General features: G+C 43.7%; 1 protein-coding gene across 3 annotated transcripts in view; it reads right to left on the reverse strand.

Annotated features, from left to right (window-relative positions):
• LOC124547136 (beta-glucuronidase-like) overlaps positions 1-23,591 on the reverse strand; it is a 216,956-nt gene that overhangs the window by 85,043 nt on the left and 108,322 nt on the right. For all 3 annotated transcript variants that reach the window (XM_047125089.1, XM_047125088.1, XM_047125087.1), the window contains exon 2: positions 12,936-13,133. In XM_047125089.1, coding sequence (XP_046981045.1) covers positions 12,936-13,127 — 192 coding nt within the window. In that variant the 5' untranslated portion in view covers positions 13,128-13,133. The remainder of the gene's footprint in view (positions 1-12,935; positions 13,134-23,591) is intronic.

A 23,591-nucleotide genomic window follows, 5' to 3' on the forward strand; every position in this document is an offset into this window, starting at 1 on the left:
ACTACCACTGTCTCCTCTCACGTTATTGTCTCCCTCTTGTCCTCTGTTACTGCTACTATCCCATTCATTCATTCCCACTGCTGCTGTCTCTTCTCACTGTCACTCTCTCTTCCTTGTTGTTAATGTCATAGACTCCTCTCCCATTATCACTGGCTCTCACCCACTTCCACTTCCTCCTCCTCTTTATTCCTCAAAAAATGGTTCAGAACGCTCTAAGCTCTATGGGACTCAACATCTGAAGTCATCGGTCTCCTAGAACTTAGAACTACTTAAATCTAACTAACCTGACATCACACACATCCATGCCGAGGCAGGATTCGAACCTGCGACTGTAGCAGCAGCGCGGTTCCGGACTGAAGCGCCTAGAACCGCTCGGCCACTGCGGCTGGCCTTTATTCCTCTTCCACTGGCACTGTATCCTTCACTCTTTTCCTAGTACTGTTCTGTCACTGTCAACTGTTCCGCTGCCACTGTATCCCTCTCTTTCTCTCGCATTGCGGTTGTCTCCTTCGTTCTTTCTACTCCACAACCACTGTCTACTAGCTTCCACATTTATAACTTTTCCGACTCCTTCCCACTACCGCTGTCTCTTTCTCTCTCAGTATAAAAAAAGCGCGAATACATTCCTATGTCAAAATGTTTGAAAAGGTCCTGAGGAAGGCAGACTGAGGCAGTTGATTCCCTACTTCTCAGTCAGAATCTTTTAAACAGGAGCATATTCGCCCTTTTTATGCTCCGGTAGGAGCATTTTTTCGCTCGTTCCCATGTTTTACTGGCCACCGCTGGCCATGTCATATTAAAAGAACTTTATGGGCCACTAAAATTTTTATAGTTTACGTATGTGAATTTGAAATAACGCAAAACTAATTTTACGCCTCAGGCTGGATTTTACGTGAAAAAAATTGTGCATATGCTCCAGTAGTACAACACGGGGTTTCCAGAACTCTTAAGATGATAACGGAGACTCTTTACACCATATATATTCGTGTTACGTCACTTTATAAACCACATTTACGCCTCACACCGGATTTTAGGTAATTATTTTATGTGTACAAGCAAGGTAACTTTAAACCTTTGTATCTCGGAAACAATAAAATAGCCATAAAAGGTCCGTAGCTCGTGGTCTCGCGGTAGCGTTTTCGCTTCCCGAGCACGGGGTCCCGGGTTCGATTCCCGGCGAGGTCTCGGATTTTCACCTGTATCGAGATGACTGGGTGTTGTTGTGTCGTCTTCATCATCATCATTCATCCTCATTAAGGTCTGAGGAAGGTAATGGCAAACCACCTCCACAAGAACCTTGCCTAGTACGGCGCTGCGGGTCTACCGCATCGTTCCCCTACGCTCCGTCAAGGAGTATGGGACTTCATCAACATCCGTAAAAGTTTCACTTTTGTCTCAAATCGCTGTCCTGGTAACATAGCGCAAAAATGCCAGCCATTTGCTGTTCTTAGCCGTCTTGGAATCCCCGGTTCCGTCTTGGCATGAAAAATGGTAAAAAAACCCTTTTTTGGGGTTTTGTAAGGAACCGTTCGTTAACTAATGGTGCCCCATAAGCCTCTTAAGGCCCACCGCAGACCAATCAAATGCAAATAGAACCAACCGATCTGTTCTGTTTGCCTAAGCAGGAGAAAGTGTGTAATATTCATACTTTGATCTTGTAGTGTAGGTTAATAACACTAAGATGATCTTTGTGTTTGATGTACAAATGGTCCCTGGTCCCTAGTCCAAGGGGTATCCAAAACAGTTGATCCTATCTCTATAGCATCAATAGAATCCGAGGTATGAGCCGCGGAAGAAACGCGTATTTATGCACGTCGTCTTGGAACGTAGATAGCGCATGCTGTCTCATGTGTACCGAAAAATGTGTAACGTTGCCTACTATTTTAGTCACCAGCAGGATTATTGTGGCATCAAGTTTCTCGTCCAAAACATGAGCCAGTCAGTGTCACAAACAGAGCACGACGCGTACTATACCGCAGATACTGCGTCGTCACCATAAAAGGGGATGGCTACAACAGTGGGAGAAATATCTGGAAATACTGCGAGAAATTCATGCTTGAACATAAATTGCGCTACTGAATTTAACCAGGAAGGGAACCTACGAAATGTCGCCTATACATTGCAAGTGTCAGTCGTGGTCAGAACAATGTTCTGTGTAGCTTAGTGAATTACGTCGGAGCTAAATATATTCGAACGTGGGCAATTTTTTGTGCTCGTATGGAGTCAGCTTCCGTAGCCAAGGTAGCCGAAGTGTTTGGGGGTTCAAGAGGCACCGCATCGAAGATTTAAAGCTCATACAAGGAAAGTTGCAAAGCATCATCCGCGAAGTCACAACGTGGACGAAAGTGTATGTTGAGTGATCGGACGAAAAATAAAGAGGACAGCTGCAAAAATCACTACAGAACTGAATGTAGCACTCGCGAATCCTCAGCACAAAAAAACACGAAGGGAATTAAAGTTGAAGCAAATAAGCCCTCGGTCAGAATTTTTAGTCTTTTTGACCAGTTTTCAACACTTCTATGAGTGCCTTCATCAGAAATTAAATATTTAAAGCGGCCTATAACATAAGTGCAGATTTATGAGAAAAAAAATGTTTATATAAAAGTGTAAGTACTGACTAACAGTACAAAAAGAGACAGTACTTACATGTCACGTATAAAATAAATATCAAGCCAGAAAGGCTTTAGTAACAAAATTTTTAAAAAGAATACATGAAACGCGAGCCACTGTGGGTTGCTCATACCTATAAAGCCACAGGTAGCAACAGACAGGTGCCCGTCTTAGCAAGTGCGGGCAGCTGAACATTACACCAAGAGTGCCATCTAGTAGCCGTAAATATAAGTAGGCTACTTAACATATAAAATATAGACAGCTGACTGTTAAAATGAACAGTATTTAGTACATGAACTCACAGGCAAAGTTTTATTTGACAACAGCAGACATGGTAACTTTTTGCTTATGTAAAAGCACAGAAATACAGTTTGAAGACTGAAAACTGAAGGCGTTCGATACAGTTCCGCACTGTCGCCTGATAAACAAAGTAACAGCCTACGGAATATCAGACCAGCTGTGTGTCTGGACTGAAGAGTTTCTAGCAAACAGAACACAGCATGTTGTTCTCAATGGAGAGACGTCTACAGAGGTTAATGTAACCTCTGGCGTGCCACAGGGGAGTGTTATGGGACCATTGCTTTCCACAATATATATAAATGATCTAGTAGATAGTGTCGGAAGTTCCAAGCGTCTTTTCGCGGATGATGCTGTAGTATACAGAGAAGTTGCAGCATTAGGCCGGCCGAAGTGGCTGCGCGGTTCTGGCGCTGCAGTCTGGAACCGCGAGAACGCTACGGTCGCAGGTTCGAATCCTGCCTCGGGCATGGATGTGTGTGATGTCCTTAGGTTAGTTAGGTTTAACTAGTTCTAAGTTCTAGGGGACTAATGACCACAGCAGTTGAGTCCCATAGTGCTCAGAGCCATTTTTTTGCAGCATTAGAAAATTGCAGCGAAATGCAGGGAGATCTGCAACGGATTGGCATTTGGTGCAGGGAGTGGCAACTGATCCTTAACATAGACAAATGTAATGTATTGCGAATACATAGAAAGAAGGATCCTTTATTGTATGATTATATGATAGCGGAACAAACACTGGTAGCAGTTACTTCTGTAAAATATCTGGGAGTATGCGTACGGAACGATTTGAAGTGGAATGATCATATAAAATTAATTGTTGGTAAGGTGAGTACAAGGTTGAGATTCATTGGGAGAGTCCTTAGAAAATGTAGTCCACCAACAAAGGAGGTGGCTTACAAAACACTCGTTCGACCTATACTTGAGTATTGCTCATCAGTGTGGGATCCGTACCAGGTCGGGTTGACAGAAGGGATAGAGAAGATCAAAAGAAGAGCGGCGCGTTTCGTCACAGGGTTATTTGGTAAGCGTGATAGCGTTACGGAGATGTTCAGCAAACTCAAGTGGCAGACTCTGCAAGAGAGGCGCTCTGCTTCGCGGTGTAGCTTGCTCGCCAGGTTTCGAGAGGGTGCATTTCTGGATGAGGTATCGAAAATATTGCTTCCCCCTACTTATACCTTCCGAGGAGATCACGAATGTAAAATTAGAGAGATTAGAGCGCGCATGGAGGCTTTCTGGCAGTCGTTCTTCCCGCGAACCATACGCGACTGGAACAGGAAAGGGAGGTAATGATAGTGGCACGTGTAGTGCCCTCCGCCACACACTGTTGGGTGGCTTGCGAAGTATAAATGTAGATGTAGATGTAGAACAGTGCAAAAAGAAGCAGTACTTACGCGTCACGTATAAAATAAATATTAAGCGAAAAAGATTAAGTCACAATTTTAAAGTAGAATGCAAGGAAAGCAAGCCACTACGGGCTGCTCGCAATTGTCGAGCTACAGGTAGCACCAGACTGAGGCGCCTGCGTGAACAACCGCGGGCAGGTGAACATTACACCGGGAGTGCCATGGCAAACCCGGGCGCCTCAGTCTGATGGTACCTGTAGCTCGGCAATTGTCTCTTTCTTGTACTAACAGTACACTTTTATATATAAAAAAAAAATTTCTCATAAATTTGTACTTGTATTATAGGCCGCTTTAAATATTTAATTTCTGACGAAGGCACTAACTGAAGTGGTCAAAAAGACTAAAAATTGTGACCGAGGGCTTATTTAGTTCAACTTTAATTTATAAAAGGTCACTGAACCAAGCAGCCATGTTTAAAACACGAAGGGAGCTCAATAAGCATGGAAGTGCAGGGCAATCTGAATTCCGAAACCACTCATCAGTGATGTAGATGCCCGTAACAGGAAAACATGGTTTCGCAGCCATAAAACCTCTACTACGGAGCAATAGAAGAATGCCATTTGGTCAGATGATTCTTCCTTCACACTGTTCCAACTTCTGGCCGAGCTACCAAGAGTGAAATGTGACGGGTATTCCGTGATTTGGGCAGGCATATTGTAGTATTCTATGGACGTCGTGGGTACTCTGCATGATCGCATTACTGCCAAGGGTTATGTGACAATTTTGGCTGAACAGGTCCATCCCATGGTACAATGTTTATTCCCCAACGGTGATTCTGTGTTCCAAGGCGACAGAACCCCTTTTCACACAGCTCGCATTGTCCAGAACTGGTTTTGTGAGCACTGGAATGAACTGTCTCATCTCCTCTGGCCAGCCCAATCACCAGATCTCAATATTATTGCGTCTTTGTTACTTAACGTTGGAGAAAATGGTGCGTGATCGCCTTCCATCTCCATTACTGTTACCTGAACTTGTCACTATTTCCTGAAAGAATTGCATAAGATTCACGTGAAAATCATACAGGACCTGTATTTATCCACTGCGAGACGACTCGAAGCTGTTTTCAATGCCAACGGTTTTCTTGCACCATATTAGGCACGATAATGTGATGTGTTTGTGGTGTTTCCATATTTTCACCTCCTGTAGGAGCACCTCGCAATACACGCTAGCAGCGACAGGTTTGTTTGGGTCATTCCGTTTAGCTATAGAGACAAAAAAAAGAAACACCATCTGAGAACTCGTTCCCGTCTTCAGCCACTCGTTCAAGGCTACACGCAACGTTTCATGTAGTATGTACAGGCTGAAAATCATTTAAACCGATGAGCTTGCACGGAACTCTGAAACAATTATTTTTCTTTAAGGTCCTATTTTCCTGCGAGGAATTTTTAAAACAGATAGAGGGAGTTTTCAGTGGACGAAAATTACTTAAATTAACCAACTCTGGCAGGTTCTATGGGACAGCGAAAACACTTTTTCTAATCTGTTTTCCTGTGAGGACAAAAAGTAACACAAACAAGTTTTAATTCTTGAATGAGACTTTCACTTTGCAGCGGAGTGTGCGCTGATATGAAACTTCCTGGCAGATTAAAACTGTGTGCCGGGCCGAGACTCGAACTCGGGACCTTTGCCTTTCGAGGGCAAGAGCGTCAAAAATGCCTCGCTGATTTGTAAACTAAGGCTACACCGTGATTCATGTTCCGTCTAACGCAGTCAAAGACTGAAAGAGTGACCTTAATTCCTACTACTTCTGCTACTATTGGGGCAACGAGATGCTCTTCTGATTTACCGAGTTTTATAAACAAGTGAAGCCTAACATGGTCAGGGGGAACAGACGGCGTCTTAATGTGGTTTATTAAATAAGTTTTTTTTTAAAAAAAGACCGCAATTTTCCTATCACAATTAAATTCGATAACTAGTTTCGGTTGCTATCTGCAAACATCTTCAGATTGTTCAAAAATGAAAAGTTGGTGAATAAGCATTGGAAAGCAATATAGTCACGCAACAACATTCATTCTAAGTACCAAAATAAAAACAGTACGTCACTGGAAACGTCGCCGTGAGCAAGCCAGATTGTAGACGCTAATTGCACAGGTTGACGGTCATATAGGAAATTGTCCAGTTGCATGAGTAGAAGTGGTATCAAAAGCTCATTACTTGCAATAGTATAACTAACGATGCTTTCCAATGCTTATTCACCGTCTTTTCATATCTTGAACGATCCGAAGATGATTGCAGTAGCAACCGAAACTAGTTATCGAATTTTAATTGTGATAGGAAATTGGGATTCAGGCATTCAAAGTTTAAACTTTTAAAAACATTTATTTAATAAAACTTTATAAACAATGTTGCAGATCTCTCGTCGCACAAGAAAGTCCAGATGGGTCAAATCAGAAAATCGAGTAGGCCGTGGTACAGGACCACCACTGCCAGTCTACTTTTCTGGAAACTGTCGGCTCAAAAACCGGCGCACAGAACGACTGAAATATGCCGTCGCCCCGTCATGCTGTAACCTCGTGTCCTGTCCTGTAGCAAGTGGCACGTATTCCAGCAACTCTGGCGAGGAAATTATAATATTTTAATGGCCTAGATAGGAGACATGCCTCGGTTAAACAGTCACCAATAACATCTGCTCAGACATTCACGCAGAACTACAAATGATGAGCGCTAATAAATGTAGCATGTGGATTAACCTCATTCAAAACATGCGAATTGTGGACGTTGAAGATCCCATAATGCCTGAACGTTGCTTCACCTGTGAACAGCACAGAGGACAGAAATGTAGGATGTACTTGACACTGTTCCTGGTTCCACTGCAGAAACTGGGCTCTGAGTGGTTAATCATCTGGTTCCAGGTTGTGCACACGCTGTAAATGAAACGGATTAACAATTGCTCATGAAGGACATTTCTTACATTCGTACGATTCTTCCTATGAGTAACTGCATGAGTGCTGAGAGCGATTAAGCCCTCTACCGGATGACACAAGAGAAAAATGTTTCTTATTTCCTTGTAATCTCCCAGAGTTGGTCGGTTTAAATAATTTTCACGCTGTGTAAAGTCCACCTTCTTCACGCAGTTATGACACTATATGTGTGCTTTGTTATTCGAAACAAGCGTCGACGAAAGTAGATATAGCAGACGCTCCACTAAGTGTCGTAATCCTCAGAGTAGTACGTAGTGCCTGCGACGGGCCCAGACTGTCTTCATCAGTCATTTCAAAACGTACACACCAACAGCACAAAAGGGTATTCACAGCGTAATGGACTCTGTCAGGCTGACAGAAATCGGACACAAAGCACTCACGAGCTTACAATGCAGGCATTTACATCTTTGGTGTGACTGGTTTGTTGGGAATTAGGCTGCGGTATTTCTGAGGCATATTTTTGTACTCGATGTTGCGTCATCTACAACGGCAGATATCATCATAGGCAATGGGGACGCAGGTAATTGATTCTCCAACGTAAAACGTTTTAAGAAGTGAATCAACGTACGCTGTACTTCATTAGTTAGCCGAAACTGCCGAATAAACAGACTTTTTATCAGCATTTTGTGAATTCTCTGAACGAATAGCTTTGGTGCACACAGTCTCACGGAATCTGAAAAATAAATAAATAAGATGGTAGCCCCGAATTAAATCAGTACCAACAAAACGAGCCGGTGTGTCCACTTTGTGCAGCTTAGAGCCGACGGCGCTGAACATATGAACATCTGCGGTTCAGAGTGCAGAACTTTCGTCGTGGCTATAGATAATGGAAGTCCTGTTTCCCTATATTACTGGACCAGCTTTATATAATTTCTTTCACTAACGGTAATATTTATACACTGGTAAATAACGCTCGTTATAGTATATCACCAAAGAAAGTACAATAGACTTAAATTACAAGCGTTACCGCTGCACTATAGTTTCACAACTGTTACAGAAATTTTATTTTATTTAATACAGTCCAATGGACAATTGTGGCTCATTCATTAGTATCAACTGAAAGTGCGTTCTGATAAGTGCTAATGCATTATTAATACTTTTATATGTTTGAATACCGTGAAATGTGTGAGCAGTTGTGACTGTTTGCGAGAATGATTCTATTTCATCTTGAGGTTGAAGGTCGCCCTTGTGTCTGTGTTAGCTTACCAATAAATTTGTTTTTGGATAGGGTCCGCCTTGAGCAAACACAATTTTTTCTCCTGTATCATTTCAGCACTGATGTTACTAGCTAAGACATAAACAGATTCTGAGTTCGGGTGTAGTGACAAGTGGGGAGAGGGGGAGGGGGGGGGAGGGAGGAGTGGATAAAGACTCCCTGATTGTGAGCTGAAAGACAAAATAGTTTTGATATTTAACGACATATACATCTACACTTACATGGATACTCTGCAAATCACATTTAAGTGCCTGGCAGAGGGTTCATCGAACCACCTTCACAATAATTCTCTGTTATTTCAGTCTTGTACAACGCGCAGAAAAAACGAACACCTGTATCTCTCCGTGCCCCCCTGTGTGGTAAGCGGTAACGCTACCGCTACGCCACAGAGGCGGACTCAGAAACCGTTAAGAACGGGACAAATGTTCATAGGGCACTTTTTTTCAGTATCACTCCTCAAAGCCTGTACCTTCCCATCTGACTCGCTCTGTATTATTACTTAGCTAAATTTTGTTTATTGCAACTAAACTCAGGGCCCATCCTTTGGATATCTATTGTACGATCATAATAAGTTTATATTAAAAAACTAAAAATCCGCCTCGATTGCGAGAAAAGCACCTAGTGTTAACCTAGGTTGCGGCGTAGATAACTACACCTTCTTCAGAACAATCACAATCGCAATCGAGGCGGGTTTTTAGTTTTTTAATATATTAACCAACGATTGCGAGCACACGAAAATGCGACAGATACATCAACGAGCACCAGCTGCGCAGCCCCCCTCTACTGAGTCTGCACAAAGTACAAAGAGGCGTCGAGGATAAGAGACGCCAGAGAGAAAATACTGGCCAGTACGAAAGCTCAAACTCTGCCCTTCGATATCCCCCAGTAAGGATTAGGGGGCCAACGTGACGTGCACGTAAGCATCATTGTCCCCATGCAACCAGCACAAGACATCGCGAACATTGCGGTTTTTTTTAACCTCCACAGCACGCTCTTAGCGCCCAGTGGCACAGATAGCAACGTGCATACAATCGGTTCACACGAATTCCGCAACTTTTACCAGGTCGGTTCAAGAACTCCGCAGCTTGCATTGCCTAAAATTGATCTTATTGCTATTACCCGAACTCGGTAACTAGCAGCAGACTTCTGATTTTGCCTGGGCCACTCCCTGAAATGTTAGTAAGTCATATTATTGGAACATAGAAATGTTGTGCTAAAAATTAACATTACATATTTATTACACATTTTCGGAAAGGCAAACAAGTATCTAAAATGCCCAACTGACAGAGAGATGACGAGAAAGTGTTCACGGGAAAGAAATTATAGTAACGAGCACTCACTGGAAGCACTTTTATTCAGGTGATAAACTAACGATAATATTTACGCTTTGTATAAAACACATTTAAAAATACAATCTATCCATCTGACCATTTTGCCGTTGTACAATTTTTACTTGGATGAATCCTTGTTTTTAATTGGTTTTCCTATGCAGTTTTTGGTACGGAACCAGAGCCGATATTATTTAACCAACTACAAGAGTCTGTAATCTTCTCGAGTTACTGAGAAAACTGTAACATTTAGAGTGATCCGACTCAAATAAAGAGTTAAAACGAGACTGAAACCTGTCGCGCGTATTTGTCGTTTTCCCAAGGGCAGAGGACTCCTCTGCCAAATAAAACGATACAAAAATGCATTTTCCTCATTAGTACCATTGTCTATGAGAATGAACTGTGCCGTTTACGAATATTCTGGCATGATACTCATAGATTATAAAAGTGCATGAATGAAACCGTTTCACTTTTTGACACTTGGTGTCCTTTATTTTTGATTGCGTTTGTTACCGATTCCTTGCCTACTGTTGTAATAAAAATGAAACATGAATTTATTTCCCATATGTGTAGACAAAAAATGATCATTTCTTAGCGTAAAAATTTTGACATACTTCTTCTTGATCGATCATCTCCGATCGTAAATTTTTTAAGTGTCTGGCTCCATTCATTACCCATGACGTTTATACTATTCTCCATCTTCATTGTCACTACCCTATATGACTAACAACACGTTGCAGATACTAACTTTCTCGGCACTAGCCACAGCACTACTATGCTCGTCTTTGCCGCCAGCTGCAAGCTACCTGGCCAAAGGTGATGTTGCCGGACCCATCTATTTGGCTGAATACCCTGTTTCCCACCCGAAGGCCAAGCTGCAGAATGCGGGTGGGGGTATTAAAGGACCCGCCCTTGACTTTTTCTGAGTCGTGGAGTTCATGTCTGCCTCAAGTACCCAGAAGAGGTGTAAAACCAATGAAAAAATTCGAGAACACAACAGACACCGGAATAACGATAGAATTTGGATCAGACACTAATACAGAAACCATAGACGCCGCAGCACACAGAACTCCTGTGACAGTTACCAAGTGATTACCTGTAGAACGGATACGAGTTGATGGTTCCTGATACGATCAGAAAAAAAGGTATTTGTTCTAAAACTTAATGTCTGATGACTGAAGACAAGTTCGCGCGAAAATGTGAATCTAAGTCCGTTTGAACCAGCGATGAAAAGAACCACAGCAGCAGCTGGATACGCTAAGTCAATTAAGGCTTGCTCAATTAACAGTTGCGTCGAACGCCTGTGAACAGCATTAACATTCGTCAACAAGGCTGCAGTCTGTTGCTTCAAAGCTAAACTCTGGCCACCTTAGAACTGACTTCGTTGAGTGTTGAAGAGCGCCAAGGGTAGGAAATAGTTATACGGTGTTCAGTGCACGAAGAAAGATAGACAGCTAACTGCTGGTATCGAAGTCAGTCCAAAGTGCCATTAATCGCTGCACAGGAACTAGAGACCACGAGGTCTGGTTAGTATTCCCAATTTCTAAATGCAGACGAAGTTTTGACTGAGAGTCGATATACAGGGTGTTACAAAAAGGTACGGCCAAACTTTCAGGAAACATTCCTCACACACAAATAAAGAAAAGATGTTATGTGGACATGTGTCCGGAAACGCTTAATTTCCATGTTAGAGTTCATTTTACTTTCGTCAGTATGTACTGTACTTCCTCGATTCACCGCCAGTTGGCCCAATTGAAGGAAGGTAATGTTGACTTCGGTGCTTGTGTTGACATGCGACTCATTGCTCTACAGTACTAGCATCAAGCACATCAGTACGTAGCATCAACAGGTTAGTGTTCATCACGAACGTGGTTTTGCAGTCAGTGCAATGTTTACAAATGCGGAGTTGGCAGATGATCATTTGATGTATGGATTATCACGGGGCAATAGCCGTGGCGCGGTACGTTTGTATCGAGACAGATTTCCAGAACGAAGGTGTCCCTACAGGAAGACGTTCGAAGCAATTGATCGGCGTCTTAGGGAGCACGGAACATTCCAGCCTATGACTCGCGACTGGGGAAGACCTAGAACGACGAGGACACCTGCAATGGACGAGGCAATTCTTCGTGCAGTTGACGATAACCCTAATGTCAGCGTCAGAGAAGTTGCTGCTGTACAAGGTATGTTGACCACGTCACTGTATGGAGAGTGCTACGGGAGAACCAATTGTTTCCGTACCATGTACAGCGAGTGCAGGCACTATCAGCAGCTGATTGGCCTCCACGGGTACACTTCTGCGAATGGTTCATCCAACAATGAGTCAATCCTCATTTCAGTGCAAATGTTCTCTTTACGGATGAGGCTTCATTCCGACGTGATCAAATTGTAAATTTTCACAATCAACATAATTGGGCTGACGATAATCCTCACGCAATTGTGCAATCACGTCATCAACACAGATTTTCTGTGAACGTTTGGGCAGGCATTGTTGGTGATGTCTTGATTGGGCCCCACGTTCTTCCACCTACGCTCAATGGAGCACGTTATTATGATTTCATACGGGATACTCTACCCGTGCTGCTAGAACTTGTGCCTTTACAAGTACGACACAACATGTGGTTCATGCACGATGGAGCTCCTGCACATTTCAGTCGAAGTGTTCGTACGCTTCTCAGCAACAGATTCGGTAACCGATGGATTGGTAGAGGTGGACCAATTCCATGGCCTCCACGCTCTCCTGACCTCAACCCTCTTGACTTTCATTTATGGGGGCATATGAAAGCTCTTGTCTACGCAACCCCGGTACCAAATGCAGAGACTTTTCGTGCTCGTGTTGTGGACGGCTCTGATACAATACGCCATTCTCAGCGCATCAGAGATTCCATGCGACAGAGGGTGGATGCATGTATCCTCGCTAACGGAGGACATTTTGAACATTTCCTGTAACAAAGTGTTTGAAGTCACGCTGGTACGTTCTGTTGCTGTGTGTTTCCATTCCATGATTAATGTGGTTTGAAGAGAAGTAATAAAATGAGCTCTAACATGGAAAGTAAGCGTTTCCGGACACATGTCCACATAACATATTTTCTTTCTTTGTGTGTGAGGAATGTTTCCTGAAAGTATGGCCGTACCTTTTTGTAACACCCTGTAGACTTACCTTGGTGAGGTCATCGTTGAACCACGCTTCAGTATAGCCTACTTCGTCTGCGTCCAGCTTGAAGTTCCAGAGGCCGTCTAGAGGCCTCACCTCCCTGGACTCGGATTCCCTGGGATACAGCACGCCACTTTTCGCGACTGGCGCCACTGCAGCTGTAGTCAGCAACAGACAGAACCTCCACATCCCGGACATGGCGGCCTGTGAATAAGATGGTCAAAAACAAAAATTAACGTTTCTTCAGTATTTGGGACATGAAGCACATTTACATCAAGGGAAGTCAGAAGTTAGATACCTTGAAATGAAAGAAAAGTGATGCGTCATCAAAATTTCCTCTTTTAGAGTTCCGTACCTCAACCGGTAAGAGCAGTACCCTCATAGGGTCACTTCGTTATCCGCCTGTCTGTCTGCCTGACCGACTGTTCAAATCCCATTTTCACAGGAAAGGGTGGACTTACCAAGTTGAAATTTATGTCATACATTAGCGTCTATGGTCTCTTGGCGGTATAATAAACGTTAGCTTCAAAGTCAGTGCCATCAACATTTATGTCACACTTGTTGGCACTCGCAAACTCACTCATTAAGCAGGAAGCAATGTTTCGCAGTACAACCAAAGAAAAAATCCGAAAATTGTTAATTTGCAATTACCACATGAAAAAATATTTCGTTAGTCATATGTCACCCGACTTCAAACTTGAAATTAAAACATTCTCGAAAGTCTTGGAATGCCTGGGAGCAATATCATGCCACTATCAATGTCGATAACAGGCAAAAATCGTCGAGATCCTTGATTTCCAGATAGGATGAACTGTGTGTATACGCAATTAAATTTGTACGGAACCTTCAGTGCGTGAGTGCTGCTTACACCTGGACAATTTTTGTTTTCAGTATGACAGAAAAATATTTTAATCACAAAAAAAAAAAAATCCGGCGAGTCTAACGGATTCTTACATCACTTCTACAATTCTGCTGCTATATGAGGGCTGTAAGTATCCGACCCTTTTTTTATCATTGACACCAACAATGGTATTAGGCTGTGTACACTCTATGTTTGTAGGCATACGTAGTGCGAATGTCTGATTTTTTTCAAGACAGCGGAAACAACCAGTCTCTGCTAGCCGTTGGCAAGTGAATACTTGGTAGACGTCGGATTTTGTTTTGTGGGCAACAGACAAAGTGGAACAACATTGTTGCATCAAATTTTGTTTTAAGATTGGCGATTATCAAGTTGAAACATCCCACAAGGTTCGACAAGTGAGCGGGAACGAAGCAATGAGTACCACACAGATAAAGGAGCGGTACAGCCGCTTCAAAGATGGCCGCTCATCAGTGAAGAATGAAGCACGTTCACATAGGCCCTGGTCATCCAGAAATGAGGTGGTTGTGGATCACGTAAAGACCCTGGTGATATAGGGTAGACGAATCATGGTCAGATAACTTGCAGACGAAGTTAAAATTAGTATTGCAGCCATTCATTCCATTTTAGCGGAACATTTGAACCTAAGAAGGATCTCAGCAAAATTTGTGTCAAAGTTGCTGACATCTGGGCAGAAGCAACTTCGTTTGGAGATCGCACAGGTCATATTGGATACTGTGAACAGTAATGCCAAGTTCCTTGACACAGTGATCACTGGTCATGAGTCCTAGGTTATTGTGGTTACGACCCAGATACAAAGTTCTAGTCATCTCAATGGAAGCATCCATCATCCTCGAGACCCAAAAGAGCGACGTAGGCCTGCAGCAACGCGAAACTCATGCTGACCATGTTTTTTACTACCAACAAATTGTGCGTCACTTTCGTAAAGTAATGAGACACAAAAGGCCGGATTTGTGGGCAGCGAGCAGTTGGCACCTTTGCCACGCTAACGTAACCGTTCATCGTTCTCAATTAATTCAGAACTTTTTGGCCAAACACAACACGACTGTGGTCTGTCAGCTTCCCTATTCGTCCGACCTAGTACCGAGTGACCCTGAACTGCAAAAGTCTCTGAAAGAAGCAGATTTCAGAACAGGAAAGACGTTATGCAGAATTCGACGGAGCAGCTGCGCACCATACCGAACGATGATTTCAGAGATGTTTTCAGCAGCGGCAGCAGCATTGGGAGAGATGCGTAGCAGCTGTAGGGGGCTACTTTGAAGGTGACTGGTGCCAAACAATTCTATCTGAATAAAGACAGATTTCACAAGTAAAAGTCGGATACTTTTCGAACAGCCCTCCTACGTGTGGACCGTGGGCGATTCTCAAATTAACATAAGAGTGAATTAATTCTTGAAATGCCTCGGAAAACATTTACGTACCATGCCCTAGACTCATCAAAAACTTGCAGAGATGCTTTGTGAACATAGATGGAGCTTGATAAGCGATAATTTGACTGGCTCTCGAGTGATTTAATATAATAATAATTCATTTTCCTCATTTTGAAATTGAGAGCAATGAAAATCAGGTAACGTCCCTGTATTTTGACATTGTGGGATATTCTCACTTGCTATTCCATTATTTATTGTTTATTGCTCGCTTGTTAGGATGTGAGGCCGGTGGAGAAGAAAACCAATAGGGACATCGAGACAACGTTAGAAGACACGAGAAAAGAAAACCTCTCCTTCTGTCTGGCCAGGGAAGAAGAAAGCGTGCTACAACTTTTCATCATGAATTTTCAATGTAGACCTCCACATGCAGCAATTCGCAAAAAACCACTTGCGCTGTTAGCGTGTCCGAAACAGTAATCTGTTACGGCACGAACATTCCGTACCTCATCCTAATTAGTTAAGTAGTTCGGCAGTGGGGTAAGAAGCCGCTACACACCTAATTTGCTAACAAATTGAGAGTGACAGTAGCTTGTTCGAGGTTTGTGAGTACACGGGCAAACTAAAGAGGTATGTGGATAAGCTCTTGTAAAGTGCTGTAACGATTAAGGAAGTGAAATGTATAGAAGATAAGAAGTTTTAGCCTGACAAGATATATTAAAAATTCGTCTTTGTCAGTTTGCATAACTAGAGTTTAAAAAATTGTTATGAGAAGGATAATGTGAGGGTAGAATTAACAATAAAGTGACAGAATTATTTTTCTCAACCCTAAGACGAAACCATTCCTAATTACTATAATACAGGTCTCACATTATCATAGTGCAATGATGACGAGAAAATATTCGAGCAAATTGGGAAAACAATATAGAGGGTACACTTTCAAAAACAATGTCCTAGGCAAAAGCGACATTGTACCTGTGTATATCACAAGACAGTGTAAAGTTTAGTAACTACATTACACTGGCAGAATACAACCAGCGCTTCATTCTGGTAACACCCAAAGGACACTCAAGTTACAGCAAAATCAGAGTCCAGACATGATGAAGTGTCTTGAACAAAAAACCTACATAGTTATCATCAGAAATATCGATAACACGAATCAATACCGAGCTTATGCTTACAAAGGGAGATATATTCCCATAGGATAGGTACATTTCACAACAGAACTGAGGCCTTATTGACAACAGGAGTAATCTGTTGAATTACAAACCTATATCACTGACACAGATTTGCAGTCAGATTTTGGAACATACACTCCTGGAAATGGAAAAAAGAACACATTGACACCGGTGTGTCAGACCCACCATACTTGCTCCGGACACTGCGAGAGGGCTGTACAAGCAATGATCACACGCACGGCACAGCGGACACACCAGGAACCGCGGTGTTGGCCGTCGAATGGCGCTAGCTGCGCAGCATTTGTGCACCGCCGCCGTCAGTGTCAGCCAGTTTGCCGTGGCATACGGAGCTCCATCGCAGTCTTTAATACAGGTAGCATGCCGCGACAGCGTGGACGTGAACCGTATGTGCAGTTGACGGACTTTGAGCGAGGGCGTATAGTGGACATGCGGGAGACCGGGTGGACGTACCGCCGAATTGCTCAACACGTGGGGCGTGAGGTCTCCACAGTACATCGATGTTGTCGCCAGTGGTCGGCGGAAGGTGCACGTGCCCGTCGACCTGGGACCGGACAGCAGCGACGCACGGATGCACGCCAAGACCGTAGGATCCTACGCAGTGCCGTAGGGGACCGCACCGCCACTTCCCAGCAAATTAGGGACACTGTTGCTCCTGGGGTATCGGCGAGGACCATTCGCAACCGTCTCCATGAAGCTGGGCTACGGTCCCGCACACCATTAGGCCGTCTTCCGCTCACGCCCCAACATCGTGCAGCCCGCCTCCAGTGGTGTCGCGACAGGCGTGAATGGAGGGACGAATGGAGATGTGTCGTCTTCAGCGATGAGAGTCGCTTCTGCCTTGGTGCCAATTATGGTCGTATGCGTGTTTGGCGCCGTGCAGGTGAGCGCCACAATCAGGACTGCATACGACCGAGGCACACAGGGCCAACACCCGGCATCATGGTGTGGGGAGCGATCTCCTACACTGGCCGTACACCACTGGTGATCGTCGAGGGGACACTGAATAGTGCACGGTACATCCAAACCGTCATTGAACCCATCGTTCTACCATTCCTAGACCGGCAAGGGAACTTGCTGTCCCAACAGGACAATGCACGTCCGCATGTATCCCGTGCCACCCAACGTGCTCTAGAAGGTGTAAGTCAACTACCCTGGCCAGCAAGATCTCCGGATCTGTCCCCCATTGAGCATGTTTGGGACTGGATGAAGCGTCGTCTCACGCGGTCTGCACGTCCAGCACGAACGCTGGTCCAACTGAGGCGCCAGGTGGAAATGGCATGGCAAGCCGTTCCACAGGACTACATCCAGCATCTCTACGATCGTCTCCATGGGAGAATAGCAGCCTGCATTGCTGCGAAAGGTGTATATACACTGTACTACTGCCGACATTGTGCATGCTCTGTTGCCTGTGTCTATGTGCCTGTGGTTCTGTCAGTGTGATCATGTGATGTATCTGACCCCAGGAATGTGTCAATAAAGTTTCCGCTTCCTGGGACAATGAATTCACGGTGTTCTTATTTCAATTTCCAGGAGTGTATATTGAATTCGAACATTACAAAATACCTAGAAGAAAATGATGTCCTGATGGACATCTAGCACGGATTCAGAAAATGTAGTTCTTGTGATACACCGCTGGCTCTTTATTCACACAAACTAATGAGTGCTATCGACAAAGCTCTCAAATTGATTCCACATTTGTAGATTTCCAGAAGGCTTTTGACATCATTCCTCACAAGGGGTTTCTAATCAAATTCCGCGCCTATGGGGTATCGTTGCACTTGTGCGACTGGATTTGTGATTTCCTGTCAGAAAGGTCACAGTTCGTAATAATTGATGGGAAATCATCAAGTGAGGCAGATGTGTCATCTGCCGTTCCCCAAGAAAATGTTTAACCGCTACGCTGCTTTTAATTTACACAACAAATTTAGGAGACAGTCTCAGCACTTCTCTTATATTTCTTGTAGGTGATGCCTTCCTTTAGGATCTAGTAAAGTCATCAGAAGATCAAAACCAATTGCCATATGATTAATATAAAATTCATGTATGGTGCGAAAAGTGGCAACTGACTGTGAATAATAGAAAATGCGACGTCCTGTACATGAGTGTTAAAAGAATCCTTTAAACTTCGGCTATGAGATAAATCTCATAAATTTAAAGATTGTCGATTCATCTAAATAACTACAGATTACAATTACGAACAATTTAAATTGGAACCATGGCACAGAAAATGTGGTAGGGAAGGCGAACCTGTAGAACAGTTAGCAGATGTAACAAATCTACTGGCCGGCCGGTGTGGCCGAGCGGTTCTATGCGCTTCAGTCTGGAACCTCGCGACCGCTACGGTAGCAGGTTCGAATCATGCCTCGGGCATCGATGTGTGTGATGTCTTTAGGTTAGTTAGGGTTAAGTAGTTCTAAGTTCTAGGGGACTGATGACCTCAGATGTTAAGTCCCATAGTGCTCAGAGTCATTTGGACCATTTTTGAATAAATCTACGAAAGACACTGCCTACATTTCAATGTTATTTATAATCCGTCTTGATTGCAAAAATGTTTATTCACACGACCGGTTTCGGTTCCTCTAGAACCATCTTCAGATCAGAAATTTCGGTTACAGGAGTAACCCATCCACACACAGCAATCTTCACATGCTGCGTCACATTCGCAGGCTGTTCCAGTCAAATTCTGGCATTGACGGAACATATCGAGGATAGGTTTGAGATTAAACTAATCACCGGGCTGGCACTAGTCGACCTAAGTTCCGCCTATGATACTGTAGATCACCGGACACTACTGCATAAAACCTACGAGACCCTGAAAGACTACCATCTAGTCAAGATAATCGAATCTCTGCTCCAAAATAGACAGTTCTTTGTAATGCTTGAGGGGAAAAAGAGTCGATGGCGGAATCAGAAAAATGGGCTCGCCCAAGGGAGCGTGTTGGCGCCAATCCTATTCAACATATATACAAATGACCAACCAACTCCAGACAAAACCAAAACTTTTGTATATGCAGACGACCCGGCAATAACAGTTCAAGGCAACAGGTTTGAAGCCATCGAGGAGAAACTATAAACCGCCCTTTCTACAATGTCAACCTACTAAAAAAAGAATTCTCTAAAACCCAATCCCTCCAAAACTCAAGTGATTGCATTCCGTCTGAACTCGAGGCAGGCAGAGTACAAGCTCAATGTTACCTGGGATGGGACATTACTAGAACACACAGATACTTCCACCGACCTTGGCGTCGTGCTGGACAGAACATTGACATACAAATATCATTGCGAAAAAACACGCAAAAAAGTAGAAGCACGAAATTCCCTAATAAGAAAGCTGTCCAACAGCAGATGAGGTGCCAAACCAACCGTGGCCAGAACTTCAGCCCAAGCTTTGTGCTTCTCAACTGCCGAATATGCCTGCCCGGTATGGTGCAAATCCGCCCACGCAAAAAAGGTAGATATTAGCTTCAATGAAACATGCAGGATAGTGACAGGCTACATGAAACCAACCCCCATAGAAAATCTTCACAGGGCCGCAGGTTTCACAAAACCTGACTCACGTAGGAAAGCCCATGAACATACCGAGAAGCTAAAACAAACCTTTGATGCCCGTCTCTCAATATTTGGCCTAGAGTGTGGCCCCAGCAGACTCAAATCCAGACGCCGTTTCCTAAGTTGCGCCTTAGATGAGCCTCCCATCTACTATCCACTAAGAGAGGACCCACCAAGCGGCGTTTCTGGTGACTGGAAAACCTGGAGAATGCTTAACCGCATCAGAACTGGGGTGGCTCCTGTGAAATCTAATCTGATCAAATGGGGTTTGTTGGACGAAAATGACGACAAATGCGACTGCGGTACTCGACAGGACATGGAATATCTTCTATAGTGCCCTGCCTGCCCCCACAGATGCACCCTCGACGATCTATGGCTGGCTAAAGAAGGAGCATTGGACACTGTCCAATACTGGGCAAACAAATTTTAGTTTCCGGACACGAAAAAGTAAGTAAAGTAAGCAGGAATACCGGTACCCAAGAAACAATTTTCTACAGGAATGTGAACTACCAAAAGTTTGAAGTGTGTGATCTTACTTCTTCACACTGCCTACTGAACTGACCTTTCACTTGTCTTGCACGTATTACTTGATGTACCCGATATTTTGTGCGTCGTTTGTTTTGATTCCATTTTATAAGAAGGGCGCAAACGCACGCAACCATTTCGAAGTTCGTGCTTACATCAGCATTGAACCAGTCAATAAATCTGTCTTGCGCCGGCCCAGTAATCGACCGGTTTACAAAAGCTCAGTGCTTGCTATCGGCCAAATGAAACTGGGCGCTCGAAACTTCGTTCACTCGCGCCTAGTCTAACGCGAACCTCAGACACCGTTGTGTCGTCATTCAGTCTGTGGCTCTGGTACTCAGCAAACTGCCTCATAACAGATTAGAAAGGTCTGGACGAGAATTTAGAAGCCAAGGAAGATCTTAATGGATATTATTTTATTTTTTTAAATGAAGACCCCGCCATTTGACTGTATTGTTGCTTATTTAATTATCTGAAACATGTTTTTATTAAATACGACGTGCTCCCGCAATTATTTACTTATCTTTTTACAAGGTGATGATTACACATCTGGCATTTCGTGGGGAGCGAATATTTTTCTTAATTTATGGCCAATTTTGAGCTTGATGTCCTGAAATATATGTTAACGTCGTACACTGAATCACTTGAAAACGGCATAAAAGGCCGAAACCGGGCTCGTAATTAAATAAACAAGAATACAGTCAAATGGCGGTGTGTTCATTTAAATATTATTGTATGACTGTTGCTCAGCAACTTAAAAAACTGGTTAATGGATATTCTTAGGCCCCTTAAGAGAAATGTCGAGTTTAGAACACAGCTTAACAATAAACTATACTCTCATGCGGAAAAGGTGCAGATCCTATGCAACAAAGAAGGATTTCATTCTGGGGAGCAGGCCGGAGTGGCCGTGCGGTTCTAGGTGCTGCAGACTGGAGCCGAGCGACCGCTACGGTCGCAAGTTCGAATCCTGCCTCGGGCGTGGATGTGTGTGATGTCCTTAGGTTAGTTAGGTTTAATTAGTTCTAAGTTCTAGGCGACTGATGACCTTAGAAGTTAAGTCGCATAGTGATCAGAGCCATTTGAACCATTCTGCGGACACATGACACGAATGCCGGCCGCGGTGGTCTCGCGGTTCTAGGCGCGCAGTCCGGAACCGTGCGACTGCTACGGTCGCAGGTTCGAATCCTGCCTCGGGCATGGATGTGTGTGATGTCCTTAGGTTAGTTAGGTTTAAGTAGTTCTAAGTTCTAGGGAGCTGATGACCACAACAGTTGAGTCCCACAGTGCTCAGAGCCATGACACGAATGAGCCTAAAAGGCTGATCGTACGTGTTCTGGCCAATTTTCTGGGCAAAAATTCCAGGGCCCTTGTTTCACGGAGGTTCAGTGGGGTCTTCAAGATGTGACGGTCACAAACGGAAACATTCTCAATCACGATCTATTGAAGAAGAAACTTGGACACACACCAGCATTTCCAAGAAAAGCCATATTTGAAATCTGGCTGAAGAAAGAGAGGAAGCTCACAGAAAACGAATGAAACGCTACTGGGCGTAAGTCAAATCTCAAAGAAAACCACTGTTTAAATAACGTGGCCTACAGATGCTCGAACGAAAGAAGAAGAAGAACGAAAGTATCTCAAATCAGTTCAAAATGGTTCAAATGGCTCTGAGCACTATGGGACTTAACTGCTGAGGTCATCAGTCCCCTAGAACTTAGAACTATCTAAACCTGACTAACCATTCCGGCCGGCCTCTCAAATCAGTTGCTGATATATTTCATATGAGACAACAAAGCGAATTTGGAACAATCTACTTTAGAAGCTACAACGATAAAAAAGGAAAAGTTGCAATTTTCTACTTTAGTTGTGGGGAGTTACAAGACTGATTTAAGAAAAACCTTTTCTTGTCGTCATTTCTGTCAGCATATCATATAAGAGGAGATAAAGGACAGTTAATTAAACAACAGTTTTTATAACAAAACAGCGAAGTTCATAGCTGCTTTATTAACATTACTAGCTGAATAACAGGCGTTGCCCAAGTATGTATTTATTCCAATGTGCTATACTCCACCACCTGTCCATCTTGCCCTTCAACCCTCACTATCATTCTCCTGCACCCCCTCTCTGTTCATCTCCTCCTGCCCCTCTGGCCATCTGAAGCAAATGGCTCGTGTCTCCACTGTCCAACTTCTGCTTCCCCCTCTGTCAACCTCCTGCGCCCCCCTCTAATTCCATCTCTTCCTCTTCCCTTTCTTTGTCCCTCTACTCCCCCCTCATCTTTCTGTCCACATCCTCCCCTTCTCTCTGTCCATCTCCTCCGACTCCCTATTGCTGTTCCTCTCCTCCTGCCTCCTCTGTCTGTACACATCCTTCTTCTCTTTCCTTTCTCTGTCCATCTCCTCCACTCCTCCCTCTCTGCCCATTTCCCTCTTCCTACCTCTATCTTCTCTACCTCCCCTATCTGTGTCCATCTCCTCCTTCTCCCTCTCCTCTCCTCATTCAGCCTCCTCTCTCCACAATACGGTGTTTAAAAAGGATAGATGGCAGGCAACCGGTGGTGGCGTGTTTGTCGCTGTTAGTAGTAGTTTATCATGTAGTGAAGTAGAAGTGGATAGTTCCTGTGAATTATTATGGGCGGAGGTTACCCTCAACAACCGAGCTGTGTTAATAATTGCCTCCTTTTACCGACCTCCCGACTCAGCAGCATTAGTGGCAGAATAACTGAGAAAAAATCTGGAATACATTTCACATAAATTTTCTCAGCATGTTATAGTCTTAGGTGGAGATTTCAATTTACCAGATATAGACTGGGACACTCAAATGTTTAGGACGGGTGGTAGGGACAGAGCATCGAGTGACATTATACTGAGTGCACTATCCGAAAATTACCTTGAGCAATTAAACAGAGAACCGACTCGTGGAGATAACATCTTGGACCTGCTGATAACAAACAGACCCGAACTTCTCGACTCTGTTAGTGCAAAACAGGGAATCAGTGATCATAAGGCCGTTGCAGCATCCCTGAATATGGAAGTAAATAGGAATATAAAAAAAGGGAGGAAGGTTTATCTGTTTAGCAAGAGTAATAGGAGGCAGATTTCAGACTACCTAACATATTAAAACGAAAATTTCTTTTCCAATACTG

The sequence above is a fragment of the Schistocerca americana genome, chromosome 1 (genome assembly GCF_021461395.2).
Source record: "Schistocerca americana isolate TAMUIC-IGC-003095 chromosome 1, iqSchAmer2.1, whole genome shotgun sequence".
NCBI classification, from domain to species: Eukaryota; Metazoa; Arthropoda; class Insecta; order Orthoptera; family Acrididae; genus Schistocerca; species Schistocerca americana.